General features: G+C 36.3%; 1 protein-coding gene across 1 annotated transcript in view; it reads right to left on the bottom strand.

The window, feature by feature from the left end:
* The window catches only part of LOC111148645 (protein phosphatase 4 regulatory subunit 4), a 100,556-nt gene that overhangs the window by 19,438 nt on the left and 56,923 nt on the right, over window positions 1-24,195 (bottom strand). The window contains exons 7-16 of the mRNA XM_022505396.1: window positions 23,674-23,781; window positions 16,570-16,691; window positions 14,823-14,945; window positions 13,568-13,737; window positions 13,116-13,235; window positions 10,499-10,576; window positions 9,549-9,632; window positions 8,768-8,950; window positions 3,922-4,027; window positions 1,988-2,135 (exon numbers count right to left, since the gene is read on the bottom strand). Coding sequence (XP_022361104.1) covers window positions 1,988-2,135; window positions 3,922-4,027; window positions 8,768-8,950; window positions 9,549-9,632; window positions 10,499-10,576; window positions 13,116-13,235; window positions 13,568-13,737; window positions 14,823-14,945; window positions 16,570-16,691; window positions 23,674-23,781 — 1,242 coding nt within the window. The remainder of the gene's footprint in view (window positions 1-1,987; window positions 2,136-3,921; window positions 4,028-8,767; window positions 8,951-9,548; window positions 9,633-10,498; window positions 10,577-13,115; window positions 13,236-13,567; window positions 13,738-14,822; window positions 14,946-16,569; window positions 16,692-23,673; window positions 23,782-24,195) is intronic.

The raw sequence follows: 24,195 nt of genomic DNA, 5'->3' as shown, positions 1-24,195 counted from the left end.
CACACAGATGACAGGCAAGCCATGAGACTGAATGGATCGCTGAGGCTGTATGTGCACTTTGAGAAGAAAAGGAAAAAGGACAGAGTCTAGGCACCATCCCAGTCTACACCACATGCATAAGGAAGCAACACAGAGACTGAAGAATACCAGAGAGGGGAGAGGGGAGAGGAGAATGCCAGGGAGAGACCGAAGAGCCAGTGCAGAAAATGTTCTGCTTTGCTAAGCTACTACTCTACCGCTCTGCCAGGGCTGGTCTTAGAGAGGGATGCTGGGTGGCTCTCTATGTTTTGGCTGCTGTATTCATTCGTTCATCTGAGTGCTCTCCAGATATTATTTTTTTACTCCTATGCCAAACCCGAGACAACCAAGTCCCATTCCTAGAGTTTCCAGGACGTGCTGTCAGCTAAGCTTACAGTGAAGGATTCTTCATACACAGTAAGATTTGCTTTTTATTCAAGCAAAAAGGTGAAAGAGGCTCTGCCTGCAGAATTTTCAGATCCGTCCGGAGCAAAAATGGTCTCAAACTCATTCAGAGCTCACCACGGATCCTGGTGATGCTTTCTCTAAATTAAGAGGCCCCAGTTGCCCCAAAGAGAACTTTTTGCATTTCTGGCCGAGAGGAAGACTCCTCTGAATGCCAATAGTCTTTCCAGCCTCCATACTGGCTAGACTCAGTGAATTCAAATTTTAAACATTCACTTACAGAAAACCAAAAACAAAAGACTATGCATACTTCATTCTTCATAACTCAAGGCAGGTCTGGAAAACCTACTATATTCAACAGAAGGTACAGAAGCCACAGGGGTGATTATCTCTGTGAGAATCCTGGGCCCATGAGATGATAAAGATTTTAAGATTAGGTATCACATCTTTCCGGTAATCTAAACTCTTTATGTACATTATCTCAGGTGTTTATCCATCAGAACACCCTATGAATTGGGTAACTAAGGAAATCAGTGCACAGAGAGATTCTGTAACTTGCCCAGAGACACACAACTAGAATGAAGCTGGAAATCAGCTCAGGCGGTGTGGCTTCCAGAAGCCCTCCTCCTAACGGCATCATCCCGCCGCTTTCCTTCTACCTACACATCTCTATAGAGTTGGACAAATGCTTCTATATCCAAAATCCAGTTAGGATATGGTGTTGCTGGACCCATTTGTTGGGCTGGCAGCTGCCTGGGCAGAAGAGTGGAAACAGACAAACTGCTATGCAATGATCTCTTACCCCCAAAACCAACCAACATTCACGGAGATATGTTCAATTAATCTTCATTTGGTTTTTGAATTGGCAAGTTGCTTTCTCTTGAGGTTAATGCTATGCTTTTAAGTCATATTCACCTGAGTAGAGATGATGTCATTTCCTTTCAAATAATTTTTGTCGACTGCTTGGTTAAGTGAAAATTCATCACCCCAGGTGCTGCTTTACTAGAGTCCCAACTTTACTTTGCAAAATGTTAACAACGTAGTTGGACTCATAAGAGATTTAACACAGATAAGATGCACAAAATACTGCAGCCAATGCAGTGGCATTATCTGTACTTTCTTACACTAAAATAATAAAACAAAAACGAATCGTTTGATTGCCCCTAAAAATGGACAGAACTTCACCAAGCCAACTTTGAGTTGTTTTTTCTTTAGTCTTAGATGATCCATAAATTAAGAATAGCTACTCAACCTTCTCCTGATGCCAATATGTCTACCCAAGTGGCAGGAGAAGCCTGCCAGTCTGGCTTTGACTCTTGCCCTCTCGACCCAATAAACAGAAAACCTGGGACACTGTGAAAAAAGATTATGCTTCCAAGTCCTACTGAGGCTCATCAATTAGGATAACTAGGAATTTCAGAGTAAGTATACATTATTTGTTTTTTTTTTCAATTGACTATGAAAAAGAATTTGCATGTTTGTTATAGTACATAAGCAGATATATTATAGTAGATAAATTTAAAAGTACAATTTTTTCAAGTATTTCCTTGGACTGGTACCATACCTCACATTTGCCACAGGATCATGTGTCAGTTCAATAGCAGGTAGAAAGAAATATTTACAGAAAAATGATTTGGAGAAGATTTCTATAATAAATTCACAGGTATCCAAAAATCGAAGTCTGTTCCAATAACTTTTTCCTTGGCCCAGTTCTAGAAACAACAGTAACAAAAAAGAGAAGTTTAATTTTTTCCTACACGAAATTCTATGTGACAAAATCAAACACATAGAATCCATGACAAGTTTCTTTGTATCCACAATTTGTTTAGAAAATAGAAGAAGAGAAAAAAATCATATTATACACTCCAGATTAGTAGACTCCCAAAATAATGGCATCTTAAAAACCAGAAAAAAGGTCATTTTTAAGTATTGAATATATATGCTATTTTTGATCACCCATTATGTGCTGAATACTTCACATGTATGATCACATTTAATCCTGAAAAGCAATCCAATAGGATAAGCATAGATTTATCCAACTGAGAAGAGAATCTCAGAGGTTAAAGTCACAGAGCTGGTAAGTGCAGGATTGTAATTCAAATGCAAGTTTGTGTAATTTCAAACTTTGAAGTTATATTTGATTAATCAAATCAACTGCTTTCTTTGTCTCATTTCCATAAGAATCCTATGAAGTGGTTAAAGTCGTATGTAAACACTGTATTACTGACAATAATTCAGGTTAACATGTAAAGGATCATTTTCTCTCTTATCACACAATGTTCAAAAGCAAAATTCTTAAGATTTAAAACCAAACAGAATGTCCTTACAAAATAAAACTGATTCTAATTGTGAGGTCCTACCACTGAGAAATGAAAATTAAATTAAAACAGAGTAAAAAAAGAGAAAGATTAAAGTATACTGAGCATCGGGGCGCCTGGGTGGCTCAGTGGGTTAAGCCTCTGCCTTCAGCTCAGGTCATGATCTCAGGGTCCTGGGATCAAGTCCCGCCTCAGGCTCTCTGCTCAGCGGGGAGCCTGCTTCCCCCCTCTCTCTCTCTGCCTGCCTCTCTGCCTACTTGTGATCTCTATCAAATAAATAAATACAAAATGTTAAAAAAAAAAAAGTATACTGAGCATAATTTTTCTTAAATGGAATTTTATATACTCTAATTTTTTGAAAAGTGGTGATCCATACTTAAAAAGGTAAACTTCAGTAACCAGAAAATCCCATTTACTCACCTATGCTGGATAACAGAGTTTAAGAAAAGCATTAAGACATTATGTCAAAGCAAGTATACAGTAATTAAAAAGGATATATATGTGTGTGCCACTATTTCTAGAATTAACAGTTCAACTAGAGGTTTATATCTTGATTTTAGCCCTTAGTAAATTAAAATAAATTTGCATTTGTTAATTGACTTAATCTTTGAAGACATTATGAACCACTTAAGCTTACCAGATACATATTTATAGGTACTATCAACTCTGCTCAAGGAAACAAACCAAAAACCCCTTCATTCTGTTAATATTTAAAATAAAAACATAAAATAAATTACTACATTCATGGATATTCTACGCATATTTTAGTTCCAAATGCTATTTATCAGCGTAGAAACTAGACTCTCAACATAATTATTTTAATTATTTTTAATAATTAATAATTATTTAATAAATTTGAATAATTTTAATTAAACTAAATATTTTGATATTATTTTAATAATATTTTAAATAATTATTTAATTAATTATTTTAACTTATCAAGTGTAGAAACTCACTAAAGTAGGCCCAGACTAATTATTACTTTATTCATCATAGACTGATCCTGTCATACAGATTTCTAAAACCAAAAAAAACTAACCTACAAAACTCAAACACAAACACACTCTGGGTATTTACCAATATCAGCCTAACTATTCATGGCAAAATGATAAAGCCAGACAGAGCTAACTAAGGCCAGTTTACTTTCTGTTTTTCAAAATGAGAGGCAATGATTACTTACGTTCAATTAATTTTTGAATGACCTCATGTCTCTGTTCTTGTTTACGATTATAACGTAGAAAAACGCATAGAGTCCGTGAAGCTGCCTTTTGGACAGGTAAGACATTCTTGAAGAAATAGGTAAGAAAGACAATTAAACCAATCAAACAGCATAATTTTGCTTCACAAATCAATTTTCAGTTTTGGCTAAAAGCAAGAGCAGGGATGTCTGCCTCTCAAATCACTGTGGAAAGTTTCTTCATAATTTCACGTTAATATCACTCAGGCAAATCAGCTAAAGTATCACATTACGAAGTTAATGCAGTTTGGCACGGTCATTTCCAAGTCATCCAGATCTGATTTATATTTGACTTTCTTTCTCTGCTACTTCAGCTTACAAGACATTCTCCCCAAATACATCTCCCCAGCCATTCTCTTAGCTTTTCCCCAGCCTTGTGTTAGGTATTGCATGTTCTTGCAAATATTCATTGAGTAAATAGTCATTGAGTAAATGACTATTTACTCAATGAATATTTGCAAGAACATGCCCTGTGTCAGATACATCACCAAAACAGAAATCTAGAGATCCCGTGACCAGCTGTACTTTTCAGTCCTTCTGGCTTCTATCTCTTCAGCCTCAGTGTCATTCACTGAGATCCCTGGTCTATCCCACAGATAAAGCTTAGAATCCAAAGGACACCATGTCAGTAACTCTTACTAGTGTTCTGTATTCCTTTGTCTTTTGAATTTCTGTCACACCACTGGGTACAACTGATATTTAAGTGAACTCAATCATCTATCTTTACTGGGTTTGGGTTCAAATTATGTATTAGAGAAAAATCTCTCAAGCAGATATACTATGTCCAGTATAAAATTCACGTTCACCATCTTGGCTTACATAGAAATACTGTAATATTTAATTCTTGAAGATGCAGGTATTATAATGGGGATCCTTGGAATTCGAGTAAAATAAAACTTTACATTGCTGGGAGTGTGATGCCTGCTACCTCCTCTCGTGTTTTATACACTATTGTGTGGTGTTTTTAATGTGTTAAATGTAAAAGGAGAATATTCATTATGAATTAGAACAGAAAGTTTAAGAAATGTACATAAACAGAAGCATCACTAGAATTTTAAAAAGTGAATTTTAGGTAAATGAATTAAATAAAAACAGGTCACTCTTTTCTTTCATTCTGTGTATACTAGTGGAATTTTGAATGCATAAATACTTTAGTCATAAGAAAATATGTATATTTTGTACCTCACAGTATAACATAAGTTATCTTTTGGGCCAGAAATCAAAGATAAATGTATCAAAAACACCTAAGGGGCAGCCTGAGTAAGTTGTGAAGACTGGAGCACACTAAGAACGACTACAGTTGATTAAAACCATATTTAATGTTAGAGAATGAGCCTGAAAGAGAGAACAAAACCAAAAGAAAACTCAGCGATCTCCACTGCAAGTGGCTCCTGCACCAACTCCCAGCTCTGAAAATTGATCATTGGAGGAAAAAACTAAGGATCACATGAGGAAATAGATTTCAGCATCATCAAATTACCCACATGGATGAAGCAAAGCATCTCTTCATAGAAGAATGCATGAAAAATGTAGAAGGGATAGAATTTTTAAAAATCACTCTTCTGCAAGTTCTAATGAAAACGGATTCAGGAAGGGTCATCAGCGGATGCCAACCCTAATGGGTGTGAGGTTGATGAGAAACTGGTGTCCAAAGGGTTCCAAGGGTCAGCTCGCAATGACAGTGCCCCTTGCAAGGGAGAAGTCATAATTCTGCCGTGGGATAAGAGAGCTGTCACCACCTGGACAAGCACTCCAAGCTCACTTACAGAGGAACACGTGTCCTCTGTTCCCAAGATGATGCGAGATGACGCGAGATAAAATACAAAGAGCATTTATGAAGTACGCTTGGCAAAAATGTTTAAACCTAAAACTCAGCAAGCCCTTAGATCTAATTTTCCGTTGACAGGAAATACTGAGACTAGGTGAACAAGCTAACCCCATGAGGCAGCAATGTGACAGATACAGAACGGGAATATTCTACAGGATGACGAAGTCTCTTCCACAATTCAAGGTCGTGAAAAAGTGGGGAAAGGGAGAAAAGGGAGTCTGTCCTGAATTAAAAGACAATTAAGAGTTGTAACAGCCAAAGGCAATGTAAAGATCCTAACTGGATCCTATATGGAATATAGGAACATATAAAATATGGTCGGGAACAATGTCATCTCCATGGATGTGAACTTACACTGAAGAATAACCATCCATTTTGTAAAATGCAATGATTCTATTGTGATTATACAGGCGGATGTCCTATCTTAGAGATGAACATTGAAATGTTTAGAGATAAAATATAATGATATCTGTAATTTAAAATTCCTCAGTGCAATGAAATAGAAACACAAATACGGCAAAATGTTAACAATTGTTCCGTCTAGCCGGGTTCTACAGGAGGGTTCATCATAGTCTTTTCTCTGCCTATCTGTATCTTTAAATTTTTTTCACAACAAATGCAGAAAAAAGAAGTTAATGTCATTCCTCAAAACTTTCCAAAGATTCTCCTTGTTTCAGAGACCACAAACTAGACCCCACATCCCGGTCTTCAAAGTGTGCCGCCCAGGCACCCTACTCCCCGCCACTCGCCACCCCAGCTTCCTGGCGCCTCACACAACCACATTACTCCCTTTGCCCTTGTCCTTCATCCACATGGTAACTCCTTTACTTTGTTCAAGCCTCTGCATGAAGCATACTTGATCAGAGAGGGCTTTTCCCTGACACCTGTCTCCACAACAGCACCCCACTCCCATCTGTCACGCTCCTCACCCTCTACCCAGCTTTGCTGTTCCTCACTGTACTTTTCAACCCTGACATATTATGTACGTATGTTGCTTGACGACAGCCGGTCTCCCAATAGCATCTCAGGCTGCGTGATAAGACGTCCTCTGTCTCTTTGTTCACTGTTGTATCCTGGTACCCAGAATACACTGCTTGGCACATAGTAAGCACTCAATAAATTTTGCTGAATGAATGAATGGGTATTATTATCATTAGGTATGGAATTAAAAATATAAATCTTTTCTCCAGAGGATATTGAAGCAGAATAATGTATCCCTTTGATCATGGGAAATGTGCTATAATAATCATGTATCTCCTTTTAACTGGGGAATTACTGCCTTGTAAAAGAAAACAGTAAAACAAATCTCTTAGGCTTACAGGTACTTTGTTCACATTTTTGTGATAAATCATTTCTCTTTCTTGAGAAGTGAAATTAAAAATACAGAATAACTATGTGTTCCTAGCTTTGTAAACACAGCCTGCCTACTAAATCATTAGGCTGAGATAAACAATTAAGATCAAATGTCCCAGCACCTACTGGCATCTGTGAATATATTCACTCCTCCTGTGGGACTATGTATCCTGTTACCACCCTTTAGAACACAAGCTCCCTTAAGAGCAGGAGTCCGTCTGTCTTAATCCGCTCCTATATCCCTAACTCCTGAAATAGTGCCTGACACAGAGCAGGCACTCAGATTATTTCTGAATAAAATAATTCATCAATTCTGTGCAATTTTACGTGAACTTTCCTATGTGGCACACTCACAGACTGTCCTCTGATAAGGAGTCATTGATGTCAAAATCATTTCTTAAGACTGTTACAGCTATAATGTGACCTTCAGGCTCTAGGCTATGCTTTGATGAATGAAATTAACCTGTAGAAGTGTTAGTTCATGAAATGTATCCTTATATTTTTTTACTTATGTTATAAATGACACCAATAATGTTATTTTGTTTTTCTTTTAATCTTTGAAGCTAAACCTGAGTTTGGTTTCCTGAAATGACTATTCGAATTCATTATCTCCCTTTCATTGAGAACAATGAGAATATAAAGCACTTTTTCAACAGTTTCTAAAATACACATGGTATATAGAACTTTTTCATACCTCAGAATTGGTAGGAAGACATATTAAATGCACAGTGAACTGTGAGCTAAATAAACCTCTGAAATTGTTGTGTCAAAGGTAGACAACTTACTCTCTGGAGGATTTGAGTACAAACCTTTTCCTTCCCCCCCCCCCACCCCCGCTTTTGACTCTAATTTTAGGGATATCCACAGTAGGCTATCATGTTTTTAATGTAAGCTTTAACTGTTACACAGCCACTTTTTAGAGATCCTTTAAAAGAAAAAGCAACTTCACTAAGATTTAGGGACTTACAGGATGTCTCGGCAACATGGCATAGCTGAGGTAGGTAGGCTCTGAAGCCAGGACACATAAAATGTGGATGTGAGAGCACAAGGGACTCCGCAATCGAGATCAGACTCCTGCCAACCTGCCTTTTGAGAACTATATCAAGTCTGAAGTGAGTCTATTCACACTCTCCTTGGCAACATATGGAAAAAGCTAAGTAAAGGTACCTCCTGTTCATTCTTCAATCCAGCTGTGTAGGCAATGTTCAAACATAAGCATTAGTGAAGAAGCAGAGGGAAATCTGAGTCTCCCCCTTGGGGACCTGGGAATAAAACATTCTTCTAGGACCAAATGGAATCAACAGAGTTTGTTGTACTATTCTGAGAATGGGAAGAATCTGGTAATTCCAAAATCAAGTGTGAGTTCAAAAGAATTAGATGAAAGGCGGGCGCCTGGGTGGCTCAGTGGGTTAAGCCTCTGCCTTCGGCTCAGGTCGTGATCCCAGGGTCCTGGGATTGAGCCCCGCATCGGGCTCTCTGCTCAGCAGGGAACCTGCTTCCTCCTCTCTCTGTGCCTGCCTCTCTGCCTACTTGTGATCTCTCTCTGTCAAATACGTAAATAAAATCTTTAAAAAAAAAGAAGAATTAGATAAAATGTACTGCACTCACATTTGTCATCATGATTGTGAACATTCTTTGTAAGAAACGATAATAAATCTGATCACTTGATATGATGTGTGGCAGACAGGCATATTTCTGGAGTAGCTTCTCATGAGTTCTCCATTTCAAGGAGGCTGCCGCTCGCTGCTCAGCGGCTGTGAGGGCTGGGATCAAGTCAGGCAGAGATGATAACTGAAAAAAAGCACATCAGAAGACTGATGATAACAAATCAATTGCAGCATTCAGTCAAACTACCCAGTCTTATAATACACTGGGGAGAGGAATATTCTCACTCACTTCAGAACCTAAGAGGATCTTAGCTACTACAGGGAGATAATTATCTGGCAAAATCAAATACATTTCAAAAAATCCATAAGTAAAATTTATGCTTACTGAAAACAAAATTTTGAAATAGAGAATGAGACTCAATCCTTCTAACCTAAGTACAATGTGTTCTATTTCACTGTTGGAAAATTTTGGCTTTCTACATTCCTACTGTTCTGTCATCACCAGATGCTATGCTTGGAATAATAATTAATACTAATAAAAACTGAAAATATGAATGTAAACTCCAAGGACAATAAATAAGAATCATGGGGGATTCTCACTCATGGGGGAAATTCAAGCTGTTGAAGCTTCCACAGATATTTACTAATAAGCACCTGCTATTACGGGGCAAGCACTACTTTAAATATTTTCCACACATTATCTCATTGATTCCCCACAACAACTCTGTAGAGAAAGATCATACTTAAAACATTCAGCAACTTCTCTGATACATGGGATTTACCTTGTTTTCTTGAACACTGCTTTCTCCACCAGCAGACATAAGTTCAAGGATTTCTGGAAGATGATCTATAAGAGCATCTAGTACCTTTTAATAGAGACATCGATTACTGTTATGGTAACTACTGTTTTTCTAATCTTGTATTAGCCTCATATGTCCATTTCTGTGCAGAAATAGCATTATTTACCAAACAAAATTTAGGGACTTTCTATTTTCCTACATTGCCATCTTCTTGCTGGAACGTTTTAGAAATATGGTCAACTGCCCCGATCAAAACTACCTTTTTGAAAAGAGATTAGTGTATCTGCCCCTTGATCTAGATCTAAGGCAGCTACATCTATACAACCAATATGCTGAAAACTACCTCTCAACTTTTACAAAGCAATTTAAGTCAGGTAACACCCTCAGCAATGTGCAAATATTGATGAGTTGAGCTTTGGCAAGCTAGTAGTCATTTGGGTGAATAGGATACACTAAATGCATCATCAAAACAAAGAATTTCAGTTTCCCCAAGTACACTCCCCAAATAATACTGACAGAAAAAAAGATACAAAATGTGATATAAAACAGGACTGCAATTATGTAAAATACAAACATTTTCATAGCAAAAAAATAAAAGAAAAACTTAAAAATATAACAAAACAGAAACAGTGACTGGAACTTTTGTCTGTCTACTTTCTGATATGTCCTAAATTTTTCTTAATAAACAAATATACACTATTTTAAAACCTAGTATTTTTTTTTTAAATATCTCAACTTCCAGTCTATGATACAATGGCACCTTGTCTTGACGCTTTTGGGGCTAGTCAGTTGAATGAATTCATGCAATTCTGAAGAAGTTTGGGGGGGAACGGGCATTAATAATATTCAGATTAACATAATTATGATAATTATAATAATTAACATAAAATTAACATAAATGAAGTAAAAACCAAATAGTAAGAAGATATTACCTCCAGTGATTCATCTTGTAATAATGTTATTAGTTCTTTATGAATTAAATATACTCCAGAATTTAGAAGTTTAGATACCTGAAATGGAGCAATAAAGTCTCTCAGATTTAAAACTATTAGACATCTAAAGGATATAATAATAATTTTACAAAACGCACCCCTTTTAGATACTTCTTCTAAAACAAAACTAGGTTACAATATAAATGTAAAAATTAAATTTCTAGAAAAATTAATTGCATAGAAAACCAGCTTTTTTAACCTGCTTTATAACACTCTGGAGTGTGGAGACACAGGGTGGGAAAGCCAGTGCCCACCAGGGTGTAGAAAGTACAGGATGGATTCATCAGAGTCATAATTTTCATAGCACAAGCAGTAAGTCCATGGACACCTCTAGCTCATATTTTAAAGTCTTAATAGCAGCCAAGAGGGTCTGACAGAACATCGTGGGCATATGAGCTTTCATCCTGGTTCAGTGCCTCCTGAAGAAGGCAAGCACTGCAGAAGGTCGGTGTGACACAGGGACAGAGGGGACTCTGAAGCAAGAAAGACACTGAAGATATTTCCCATCAAAGACTTTAATCAGCACCGGAGGAGTTGGAAGGGTCTAATCTAGCTTCCCTGTGAACAAATTTGTTTTTCTTCCTCCAGGCAAACTCAGAACCCCCAGTGGTAAATTTACCAGTTTCTACTTCATCTTTTTTTTTTTTTTCCTTTTCTTTTTTGGGTTTGGTGTTTTGTTTGTTTGTTTGTGTTTACATATTGGGCTTCTGGGTAAGATTTTATTTGGTGGGGGGAAAGGTTCCTGGATAAAGAAAATGTTTTTAAAAATTTTGCTCTACAGTGTTGTTTCTGACTTGTTCAAAATACTTTCAAAATAATGTATTTCTGAAAAACAAGAATGAAGTTAGGACATGGTAAAATAACTACCAGAATTTAACAATAACACTGTGAAAAAACCGTAAATCCACCAGTGGACTCTCACTACTCAAAAGGATAAACCTAGACTAACAAGCTTTTTATGGAGTAACAGCAACAATCTACCTACAAGGTACAACTAAGAGAACATGGCAATTAGCTATCCAACAAAGAGCTAGATCAATGATCCAAACTTCTGCCAGTGAAGTATTTTTATGGACACATTTCAAGATGTTTATTTATAGGGTGTTAACATATTACATCTACTATAAAACGCAAAAAAATGAAATTATTAAAGGGATGAGATAAAAATAAACATCAGTAAAACCTCTAATATATAAATACTGCTTTCTCAGATACTAAACTCACGAAACCATCTCTAGACACCACTCATCTAACAAGTACAAGCACGCACAGTAACCAATCTGTGTGCCCACTTAACACATAGTGGGGACTGATGGTTTGAGTGAACTAGGCCAGCCAAAGCACTCTGTTCTTTCCCCTCCTCTGAAAGTCTGTTTCTATCGCTATATTTTCAAAGATAACTTAATTCTGTAACACTGGAATTATTTTAATTAATTATTCCATTTAAAGGAAATATTTCCTAGATTGTGCACAGTGACCAGAAAAACTGTTATTCAAAAGAAGCAAAGACTATCAGCCAGCAGCCAAGAGTTATTTATTATTAAGCAAAATAATAGTGAGACTATAGACGCCTCAGGTACTTTTAGCTAATTAACGATGCTCTGCTTGCTGTAGGAACACAGTACAAGGAAGGGACTGAAATCTTCTCATTGAGACTAAGAATATTTAGGTGCCTCTTATAAAGAAAGGAAATATTTTATTATGCCAATTATAAAGAGGTATTTCTGTTTTGAAGTTCCTAAGTTATAGTTCATACATCTTTACTACAACTATAGCATACATGTGCTTACTGGGATCATCTAAGACACGAAGTCAAATTTCAACCTCAAGCATAGAACAGTTAATGACATTCATCATCAAAGTTTAAATTCATTTTTGCTCTTACATTACAGAGAGTTGTTGTAATAGCCGAACCTAACAGCTATGTTCATGACACATGATCCATTTGCAGTAGAAACAATAAATTTAGGGTGCCTGGATGGCTCAGTTGGTTAAGCATTTGCCTTTGGTTCAAGTCATGATTCTAGGGTCCTGGGATTGAGCCCCCGGCTCAGCGGGGAGTCTGCTTCTCCCTCTCCCTCTGCCCCTTCTCCCGCTCATGCTCTCTCGCACTCTATCTCTCAAATAAATAAATAAGATCTTTAAAAAAATTTAAATAATCTGTCTCTCTATTTTCCATTTATTCTCAAGTTCTTGAGTTTAGACGCAAAGTTAAATATAAATACTATAAAGCATATAAACACTGATTTTATTTCCAAAGTTGCAATACCCGTATTCACACCACAATGTCTGGCTTAAAGTAAGCATATAGTATATGAATGGGTTAATAAATGATAAATGATTATAATGTGCTTATGTAAATGAATTCTACAAACATACTAAGAGAATTATGGGAATTTTAAAATAACATTAAGAATCACAATATGAAAGACATATGGAGTCTATATCTTGTAATAAATTTTTATAAATAGAAGTGTACACAGTATCAAAAAATCATCTAGCATACATAAGTGGAATTAACAACAAACGTGAAGTCGTATTACTTAATCAGACTTACTTCATAAAAGCAAATAGCAATAGTGTATCTGACTGGTACTTCAGGGTCATGACAAAGGCAGAAGAATGTAGAATAGAGTTCCATGTGGAAGTTTTTAGGATCAACAAAAACAATCATGGCCTGGTGAAGGTGGAAGGGAGAAGATGAGTGGGAAGGAGAGAAAAACATGCATCAATACCTAGTATTACAATCATTTATAGTGAAATAATGCCCTCTGAATAATAATTTAGATAGAGATCATATTTGGGAGATCCAAATGCATGCATACAGTTCTAGTTTATATATAAAGGTAAATATAAATTACAGCAATATTACATAGAACCTACTGTATATACCAGACATAAGGTTAAGCAGTAGGTGTCATATATGCCCATATTCTTTAATGCTATCTACTCATTTATTTTAAAGTTATAATCAAAATGTTTATTCCATACAAATACATAGTTTATTACCGGAAAGTTATAAGCACAGTTCTTCCGGACTGAAATATACTTCTTCTCCTGCTCTAGGATTTGGGGTGGAATCTGATTTTCATTGTGTCCATTTTCTTGTTGCAAACCCAATGTACAGAGTTTCTTATAAAACTCCAAAAATCTCAAGTGTTGATCTGGAGTAAAAATTCCTAAAATAAATGTAAAACCTTTGTTTAACATTTTAATTGAAAACAAAAATAAAGAGAGAAAAGCAAAGTACAATATATACATAATTGGAACCAAATAGTCAAGTAAATGGCTAAAGATCATAAATAAAGGCATCAGTGAGGAAAGAGTACCTATTATGAAGAAACCCAACACATTTTTTCACCTGATGTTAATTTTAACAGTATTTTAATTTTGATTTTGATAGCATGACCTACACAATGCAGGAATTACAACTGCATTAATTTCTGCCGCATATAACATACCACAGACCTCTAACAAGTCACTATTATAGTAATACATCAGGGTCATTACTGCTGTTTATTGTAAATATTCTAAAGCTGTCTGCAGAAAAGACACATATACATTTCTGCAGAAAAGGTGCTTAAAAACTCAGGTCTAAAAGATGACAAAGTAAACTCAAAATATTTTTGATCAATGGACTGGTTCCATATTCATAAACTATGTTAGGGAGCCAGGAACTCATCATATACTGAAGTACTTATTTTCAACAGCCTATTAAAAGTCTACAATATACATTTTCAAAAATGTTTTACTATGCCAGATGGTTATAACTTAATTTATGCTTACATTATTATAGTTAGCTAAGAACTGAGTAATGTTCAAAATGCCAAGTTGTATTATGTTGAGTAATATTCAAAATGCCAAGATGTATTATGCTGATTCTAAGCTGAAACACTCACATGATATATTAATTATCCAGCAAATAGTTAATAAGGGTATACTTACTATGTACCAATAGTTAATATAAATGAACTTCTATTATCATATGCCAACTGATACATACTCAAAAAAAACTTTTTTTTTAATTTCAAAAATTTAAAGGGCCATGCCTACTTCATTCTGTCACTGTTCTTTCAAATAGGTTCTATTGGGGGAGAAGTCATTTTTAATGTGTTCTAAATTAAGCTATCAAAAATTTAGGTCTCTTAAGATTTAACACACTGAAAGGGGGTTTTACAACTGGAGAGCTTAAGCTTAGTAGGCTGATATAAAAGAAAAAGGAAAAAATTATCTACAATCTTGAAATTCTTAAGATATATCATACCATATAGTCCATGGCATAGTTTTCCTAAATGGAAAGACAAGGAAATAAGAATTGATTCATCTGCTTTGAAAGATTTTTCACAAAATGATTTCACTAGGGGAAGTATAGTTTGACTTCTGTCATCTGGAAAACAAAACAAAACATACTTTAGATCAAGTCACCCACACTGCACATGTAGAAATTAATACATACACACAGATCCCAGAAAGAAAAATTACTGTTAGCCCCATAGTAACAGAAGATTTCTGCCAGCAGTGGTGGGGGGTGTGGGGCATAGAAGCAGAGAGAGGAGAGTTAAGATCATCAAAAACTTCAATGCCAGGTGGAGAAGCGCAGACTTTCTGTATGCCTGTTTACTGAATTTCTTCACTTTTACTTCTTAGAAGACACTTCCTTAAGAAGCTAGTCAATTTTTTTTTTTAAAGTAGGCTCCCCACCCAGCATGGAGCCCAGTGCAGGGCTTAAACTCACAACCCTGCAATCAAGATCTGAGCTGAAATCAGGAATTGGACACCCAACTGACTAAGCCATCCAGGCACCTCAAAAGTTAGTGAATATTTTTAAATAAGTCTGCTGGCTATAAATTTCTGATATATTAGCAATATTTACGTCTTAATTCTAAATACTCTGAATTTCCCATAGTTCTCTTAAACTTTCAGAAATGCACCACTACTTTATTAAGGGTCTGAGAGGACTAAGTAAAATGCAGCAAGAGGCTTATTAGTATTATTATTCCTGTGACTCTCACCACAGTTCAGTACAACTACTGTTTTAACTAAACAACACTCATCAGACAAACACTTACTGTATTTCATATAGAATAAAAGCATTATATTAAGTAAACAGAAAAAGAAGTAATACATGGTCTCTGAACTTGAGAAGCTCAGACCAGCAAAGAAGCCAAGGTGATGATGAGTGGTATTGGGAGCATCGTGTACTGGGAGCAGGAAGGAATGGCAGGGAAAGCTGAGAACACAGGTCAGACCCAGATCTGTGACAACCAAGTGCGGGCAGTGAGGGGAAGAGAGCAGAGAGGATGCCAGGATTCCCAGACTGAATGCCCAGGGGTACCCCATAATTAGGACAAGGAGATTCATTCATTCACCTCTTTTCATGTATTATAGTTTTTCCCCCTCTGGCCCATCAGATAGCCTAAATGATTATTCTGTAGCAATCATATGTAATTACCGTCCACGCTGCAAAAATCTTTAACAGGCTCTCCTAGTTCAGTAAAATGCTCTTAATCCAAGTAAACGTAATCCTATAATTACACAATAGAGTTTTGCACCAAAGTACTTGATATTTACTCCTCCAAATTTCACCATATCAGCATGGTTAATGTTTACTGACAAATTAATGTCCAGCATTAGCCGAAGGTCTAGTCATATACTCACAGAGCAGCCGTCTCTGTGATTTGACACAATACTAAGAAACACCTCCTTACACATTCCCACCCAAATACCTCATCCCAAATTTCTCTTCCTATGGCCAAGAGATTTTTAATATTAGAACATTAAGGAAGGGAAACTAATTTAGACACTGTTCTGGTCAGCATCTTTCCTACGGTCAGTTAGTTGAGCAAGTCAGAGGCTAATTACCAAGCCAAATTCTTAGGAAGGCTTAATGTTCATCACGAAACCTAATGTTAGAGATTCTGTCCTTTATCTTCCTTTCCTCCCTATCAGTGATACAAAACAAGGAAAAACACTGCTTTCAGAAGCAAACAGGTGTGCACGTGAAGACGTACCTGCATCAAATACATCAAGCAGATTAACCAAAGTTTCAAAAGCTGCGAGACGTACGCTGCTGCTCTCATCCCTAGAGAGCTCTATCAGTTCAGGAAGCACCACGCTCTTTGTAAGTTCTGTCCTGCACAATAAGCAACGGAAGGAAATAGCTCAATTCAATAAATTATAGCAAGAACTTATGAAGAACAAGTCATGGGGCCAGATGCTGCAGAAAACAGGAAAAATCACAAGGATGTGGTTCTTGTTCTACAGAAGCTTGCAATCTGGTTGGAAAGAGTGATATAAACACAAGAAACATTCATAGTAATTGTATAATTACTTAAATCAATTCTAGTTCTACCAGGATAATATTATTACCTACGGAGATCCTAATGACTAGAAGTTTATACTAGACTTTGTAAATTTTAAAGTAGTTTTCCATTTTAAGCAACAAGCCAACAATCTGGACTAGTCAGAAAAATTTAACAGTAGTGATTATAGAAACCTTAACAAAATCTTTTTCTCCAGATTTCGAAGGATAAATTGTTTTTTCTTTCACCTAAAACATAACGTTACAGGAACTAATTTCTATATAGAAGAATGATATATGATACTAAATATTCCCTCTAAAAGAATGAAACACAATAAACACGCTTTCAGGACATACACAACATTTATAATATAATCACAAATGGTTCTTATTCAAGACTTTATGTTTCTGCTTATTCACCACGAGATGTTATTACAATGAAACACACTGATAAAGTGGAGGCATAGAATGTGGCCAGCTTTCTTAGACACATCACAGAAGATGGTATGAATTATAATCTGATAGCATACAAGAAAGTCAACCAGAGCTGCAGAAAACCTTAAAAAATTCAGGGCAGAACACAAAGACTCCAAGATAGCACGGTCAGGCAGAAGGTGTTGCTATGATAGAAATGTCTACAATCTGTCCAGCAGCCACATGTGGCTACTGAGCAGTTAAAATAAGGTCAGTATAACTGAGGAACTGAAATTTTAATTGCATTTTTACTTTATTTAAATAGCCAAACATGGCTAGTGGCTACCATATTGCGGCACAGCTCGAAGGACTTGAGTGATCAGAAAGCCAAAAACTGTCTTTAAGAAATTAATCTATGAAAGAGGGGAAGGGGGTCAGAAGTTGCAAACCTCCAGTTATTAAATACATAAGTCATGGGAATGGAATGTGCAGCATAGTGACTGTAGTTAGCAATATTCTACTGCATATCTGAACGTTGCTAAAAGAATAAATCTTAAAAGTCTTCATCATAAGAAAAAAATATTCTGTAACTATGTAAGGTGACAAGTGGTAACTAGACTTACTATGCTAATTATTTATAATGTATACAAATATCAAATCATTATGTTGTACACATGAAACTAACATAATGTCATATGTCAATTATACCTCAATAAAATTTTTTTTCTAAATAGTACTTACTCTTCGTATATAAAATACTCATGTGAGATTTTGAGTAAATTGCCAAGGAAATAACAATACCCATTTCTTTAGCATAAAATTAAGAGAAAGAAAAAAAAGGAAATGAATCTAGATCACAGGTGTAGAGGTTAGCAATACCAGTAGTTCACAAACATTCATCAAACATAGGAAGTAGGGTAGGTAAAGGAGTAAAACAGGAGAGAATATGTTATGACCCAAAGGTCATAAAAATTTATTTCATACAAATCTTCCTCAGAACTATTTGTTTACCATTGAAAACCTTGAATTTATTAAGAATGAAAAATAAGAGTTTAAGATAAAGATTTCATCACTATTTACAGTCAAAACTTATCTCCATTCAATCTTTCAACAGACTTTCCTTTTCTTCCCCAAAGTAGTACACTGATGCAATCCCAGCTTAATTATCTGGATGTTAAAGATAATCAGAAGCAAGAGGTCTTTAACATTGTTCAATGATTTCTTAATGTTGAAAAGGCAAAGAGAATAAATCAAATCTGTATTTCATTAGTGGTTCCTAGGGCCATTTCAATTTCAACCTACCAACACAAATGGGGACTTCTCATCTCCAACTAGGTTAAAGCCATGAAAAACTACTGCACTGTATATTAAAACAGCACTTTTATACGTTTATTATCAAAATTTTTTAAATATAGGAAGTATAAAAATAAGATAAAATAACCTGTAACGCTCTACTTAGAGAAACTTTTGAAAGTTTCTGATAATGTATGGTCTTTCAGACTTCTTTCCTGTTTATATTATATAACATCATCTTTGGGCTTCAGCTTCCCCACCATCTGTATAAATGGAACGATACTACCCACCCAAGAGGTATTTTTGAGGATATTAAGTTCATACACGTGAAGTGCTTAGAACATACAGTAAATATTATCAAAGTGTACACTTTGATTATTCATCAATTTTATTATAAACTAGTTCCTTAGACTCATCTCTCAAAATCCAATAATATAGGTAAAAGATAAGCAAAAATTTTCCCTATATCGTAGAACTCAAATGGACTCTAAGTTTATGCTTTCCCAGTAGGACATGAAGATGTTCCCTGTGCCTTTGCTAATATGGAAGATTATCATTAACTTTTCCAATTTCATTGGCAAAGTAGCATTTCACTATTGTTTTTGTAAATATCACATACTATTCAATAACTGTCTGCCTACTTGACTACATCTGTTATCAAATTCCAAGCACCTGGAGACAGGACTGTATCTTTTTCATTATTACATCCCCCATATGTAATCCAGTGCTTACGGTAGATGCTCAATATATATTCATTAAATAAATACATCTCTCTTCAACCAATGAGTTTGAACAAAGAGGTTGAATCTACTTATTAGACACTTGTATTTCTTCTTTAGGATGTATATATATGTTTTCTTTGCCCGTCCGTCACATTATAAAAGTTAAGTGGGAATAAGGCATCATGGCAGACCCCCACTAAGATGCAAATACTCTCTATCAGTTCTTCTAAACAAACTGGATTATAGCTGAGTGACTTTTTCAAGAAGTAGATGTGGGTTTTTCACCGCCTGTGCTAGTGTATCTATGGGAATATCTTTCTTGATTTTAAATGTAAACTCCACCCCAGCTAGGGCAGAATTCTAGGTCACTATCCTTTCTACTAAAAACCCTACATAACAAAAATCTTGGGACAGCCTGATCCTATGATTTGTGTAGAAGTCCGTTTTTTTCAGCCAAGATACTAGCAATTACAACCTAGCGCTCCCGTGACGTCAGAGGAGAGGTGCCCAAAATATAGGGTGAAGGATAACAAGATGAATGAAACAAGCAAGCTTGCCCCGACAGCCAACCCGGAATTTGGGGTCTGGCTGCACGATACAAATTGACCCAGGTGCTGGCCATGATTCAGCGTCGTCTGATGGCTGGTCTGCTTCAGTGAAATACTAATGAAGATAATCCTGAGTTCCACGGTGGGCCAGGACAGCAACAGCAATTCAAGGAAACTTCTCATTTGTTTGTGCCCTTTCCACTGGCCTGTTTTAAGAAGCCTAGGCTTAAAGAAATACTGGGGACCAATCATCTCCATCTCTTCGTTGAGAAGATAGAAGGTGCTTCTAGTGTTCTTGCTTAGCCCTCCCCCTACGTGGCTCCCCTTCATCATTGACCTCCCATTCTGACAAAAGAGAAAAATCATGGGCAGAGGACAAAACCAATCATCAGTCCCATTATATCTGAATACTAAAATCCACCTCTGACAAAGGCAATCCTGGATCTGCTTTTTGTCACTATAGTTTGTATTTTATATTACGGTGTATACTCTTTTGCATCAGGGTTATTTCCCTTAACATACTGATTGTGAGATGTATCCATGATGTCATATTGCATGTATCAGCACTACGTTCCTTTTTCTTGCTAAACAGTATTTCACTGTATGGACATACCACATTTATTTTTCCCTTCACCTATAGGTAGACATTTGGAATGTTCCAGTTTGGGTTATTACAAATAAAGCTGCTATAAACATGTATATATAATATAATTCTTATTGTGGACATAAATTCTTATTTGATTATATTCAGGAATGTGATAAATTTCAAATTAGTCTTTATGTAGGGTGTGAGGTGAGAATCAATGTTCACTGTTTTCTCTCATGAATATTATTATCCCAATACTGTATTTTGAAAAGATTTTCTTCCTTGAACTGCTTTGGCACTCTGCTAAAGTCAACTGGCCATGTATACGTGGGTCCATTTCTGGCCTCTCTTCTGTCCCACTGATCTATTTTTTTGTATGTATCCTGAAATACCCTTAAATCCATTTGTTAGTGCTAATAATTGTTGTATAAATTACTGAGGATTTTCTATGTAAATGGTGATGTCATCTACGAGTAGAAATCATTTCACTTCTCCCTTTCAGATCCTCAGACCTTTTAGGGTTTTGTTTTCTTGCCTTATTGCAATAGCTGGAACCTCCGGAACAGTGTGAGACAGAAGTGATGAAAACTACCCCGGACTAGTTCTTACCTTAAGGGAAAAGCATTCAATACCTGCCATTAACTATGATGTTAACTGTAGGTTTTTCATATCTGCTCTGTATCAGATTAGGGAAGCGCATTTTACCCCAGCTTCCTGAAAGTTTTTATCATGAGTGGATACTAAATTTTGTCAGATGTTCATACGCAGCATTTCTAAGTTATCTCATTTGCCATATCATCAGAATTAGAAGTTTGAGCAACGTCTTCAAAAGTGTGTTCCTCCTTTCCAGTCTGAGGGCTGTGTATGTTCTTCCCCTCTAACACTGAAGGATATTTTTGTGGGTCCCATATTTGTTTCTTATTTTTCTCTTTAGTCATCCCTGTATTCCATACAGTTGTTCTCCTACAAACAAATGTGCATTACCTCTTCATTATACTATTTGTTATTCATCTGATTATTCTAAGAACTGTCCTCTTTGACCCTAAGCTGGTGCACAATCCACAGTTAGCTTTCTAGTGTTCTGTAGTCTTTATTTCATATGGATATGCTAGCTTGACAAGAATCTCTTAATTTTGCCTCCTGATTACCTTATTAGTGGATACAATTTCTGGTGCTCATTTCTGATTAAACTAAAGTGGTCAGGGTGCCTGGGTGGCTCAGTGGGTTAAAGCCTCTGACTTCAGCTTAGGTCATGATCCCAGAGTCCTGGGATCGAGCCCCGTATCTGGCTCTCTGCTCAGCAGGGAGCCTGCTTCCCCTTCTCTCTCTGCCTGCCTCTCTGCTTATTTGTGCTCTCTCTCTCTCTCTCTCTCTCTCTGTCAAATAAATAAATAAATAAAATCTTAAAAATAAAATAAAGTGGTCAGTAATTGTTCTCTTGCCAGAAGCAGCAAATAGGAGATTACAAACCCACATCTGCACCGTGCTTGGGCCTCTTCCCAGCACTTCTCATCCCCAAATGCCTTAGAACACAACTCCCAGTGCAGCGGTGGGCAGCCTCTCTCTTCAATCAGTAGCAATCTCTGAAATGTCTGTTCCCACCTCCTTTCACCCATCTCAGAGATTCTTCTAGCCTTGAGTGTAGGAATTTCCTGTTGGTGGTTATCAGATCCTATCAATAGTCCTGATTTCCAATGCCAAAAGAAAAGACAGTGTACCTTTCTTTAGTTTCATGTACTTATCAAAGCGAAAATAAAGAATATGAATCAGATATTAGCAGGGTTCAGCCATCACACCATGGAAGTCCTATGATTATGTTCTAATAGTATGTGAGAATTCAAATTGAAATGAATATGCATTTAATCAGGCAAATTAGTTTATTACATGAATTCTAAGTTAACAAGCTAGGTAGAGTCTAATTTTACTTTTGTAAATTAATCCTTAAGCAATAATCCAGTATTAATTTTCAGAAGACTAATTGGAACTTACTTGACCCGGATGGGTTTTTTTGTTTCTTTTTTGGGGGGGGGGGTGTTTTTAAAGATCTTATTTATTTTAGAAGGAGAGTGAGCAAGCTGGAGGAGGGGTGGAGGGAGAGAAAGAACTCCAAGCAGTCTCTCCACTGAGCATGGAGCCCAAGGCAGGGCTCAATCTCAGCACTCTGAGATCATGACCAGAGGCAAAATCAAGAGTCGGACACTTATCTAAGTCACCCAGGCACCCAACTGACCAGGGTGTTTTTAACAGTGGCAAAATGTCAGATGACAAAAAATGAAATACAACAAGACAGTGGTATATTCTCCTGATAGGTTCTGATCCTGGTTAAGGAACACAGAACTGGGCAAGACTGAATTATTCATGGTCCCCAATGATCCAGAGTCAGCCTAGCTTTGAAAGATCTATCAGAAAGAAGTTGGTTCTGAAATCAAAATTAGAGAAATGATTCCTCTGTTGAAATGTTAAGCTTCCCACACAACACTTAAATCCAACTCAGCAAGGTGGAGAGGACAGAGGACCTGAATCTGTGTGACATTCTGAGGGCATCCTGAAGCCTTAACTACTGGTCCCCAATTGTTTTTTTTATTAACAGTTGTGCAAATGGCAATAACCTGATTGTCCCTGCTTGTGAAACAAAGAACCAGATGAAAACAGTGCAACTTCTATTAAAAATGAGTGGTCCAATGTTTTTTGTATCAATTTAGGATCTTCAAAAAAAAAAAAAAACTATTTCCCAAGATGATTCTTAGATAAAACTTCCTTTAATATATATTGACATGAAATCATTTTTTATGGAGAAGAGACTACCTGGCCTATTGGTCTCTTTCCTAAGCTTCACACTTCCAAAACGCAAAAAGAGCAACAAAGCAGACAGTGCAAGTGCAGAGTGTACAGGAAACAAAGACTTCAACTGAGTAATCCCATCTGAGATGACCCAATAATACGCTGCTAGCCCAAAGAAATGCTATTGCAATAGACCAAGCATGGTTTGTATCAGGACATTTTCCCTTCCTAAATCTGGGAAGCTAACAAGCAACTGAAGGTAAGAGAGAAATTAGCATGAAATAAATGCTAAGCATCTTCACTTTAATCTCTCTTAATCCAGACACATCAGGAGGTACTTGTTACAATCATTTTTAAAGATCATATAAAGTTTAGCCTTTCAACAACATGTTTTCATGGAATACAGGAATAGGATATGAATATTTGACAAATCAGAAGAATATGAAATAAGTTATTAAAAGTGTACTTACCCAATGCCCTGAGCTATGTTTTCTAATTGCCGACACATACAAGACCGAACTTCATATTCTACATCTTGACACAGTGATTTTACCAGAGGAAGTATTTCTCTTTTAATGCTTAGAAGGGAAGGAGAGGAACATGCAAGTGGGTGTTTTAGAATAATTAAAATTTTCAAACAATTATTGTCAAAATCTTAGCTTAACTTAATAAAAACAAATATGCTTTAATAGAAAGCTTTATATTTTACATATCATATTACATTTGGATGTTATCTTTTGTGATTTGTAAATTATATATATGCCTGGCTCTTTCTAAAGTAATGGTTAATTTTGGATTGACAGTTAAACATCTTAGCTAAAATGAAAGGCTACAAGGAAATGGAATGGTCTAACAACCATCGACCAAAATATTCTTCAATTTTATATTTTCCTCTTGCATCATAATTACACAACATTTCATTCTTTCCACTTGGGATTTATCATCTGGGCAGAGAGTAACATATAAACTATTAAGATTCTCCATAAAACCTC

This window comes from Enhydra lutris, unplaced genomic scaffold, assembly GCF_002288905.1.
Source record: "Enhydra lutris kenyoni isolate GAN:26980312 unplaced genomic scaffold, ASM228890v2 scaffoldscaffold20, whole genome shotgun sequence".
NCBI lineage: Eukaryota > Metazoa > Chordata > Mammalia > Carnivora > Mustelidae > Enhydra > Enhydra lutris.
This window is presented reverse-complemented; position numbering and strand designations above follow the sequence as displayed.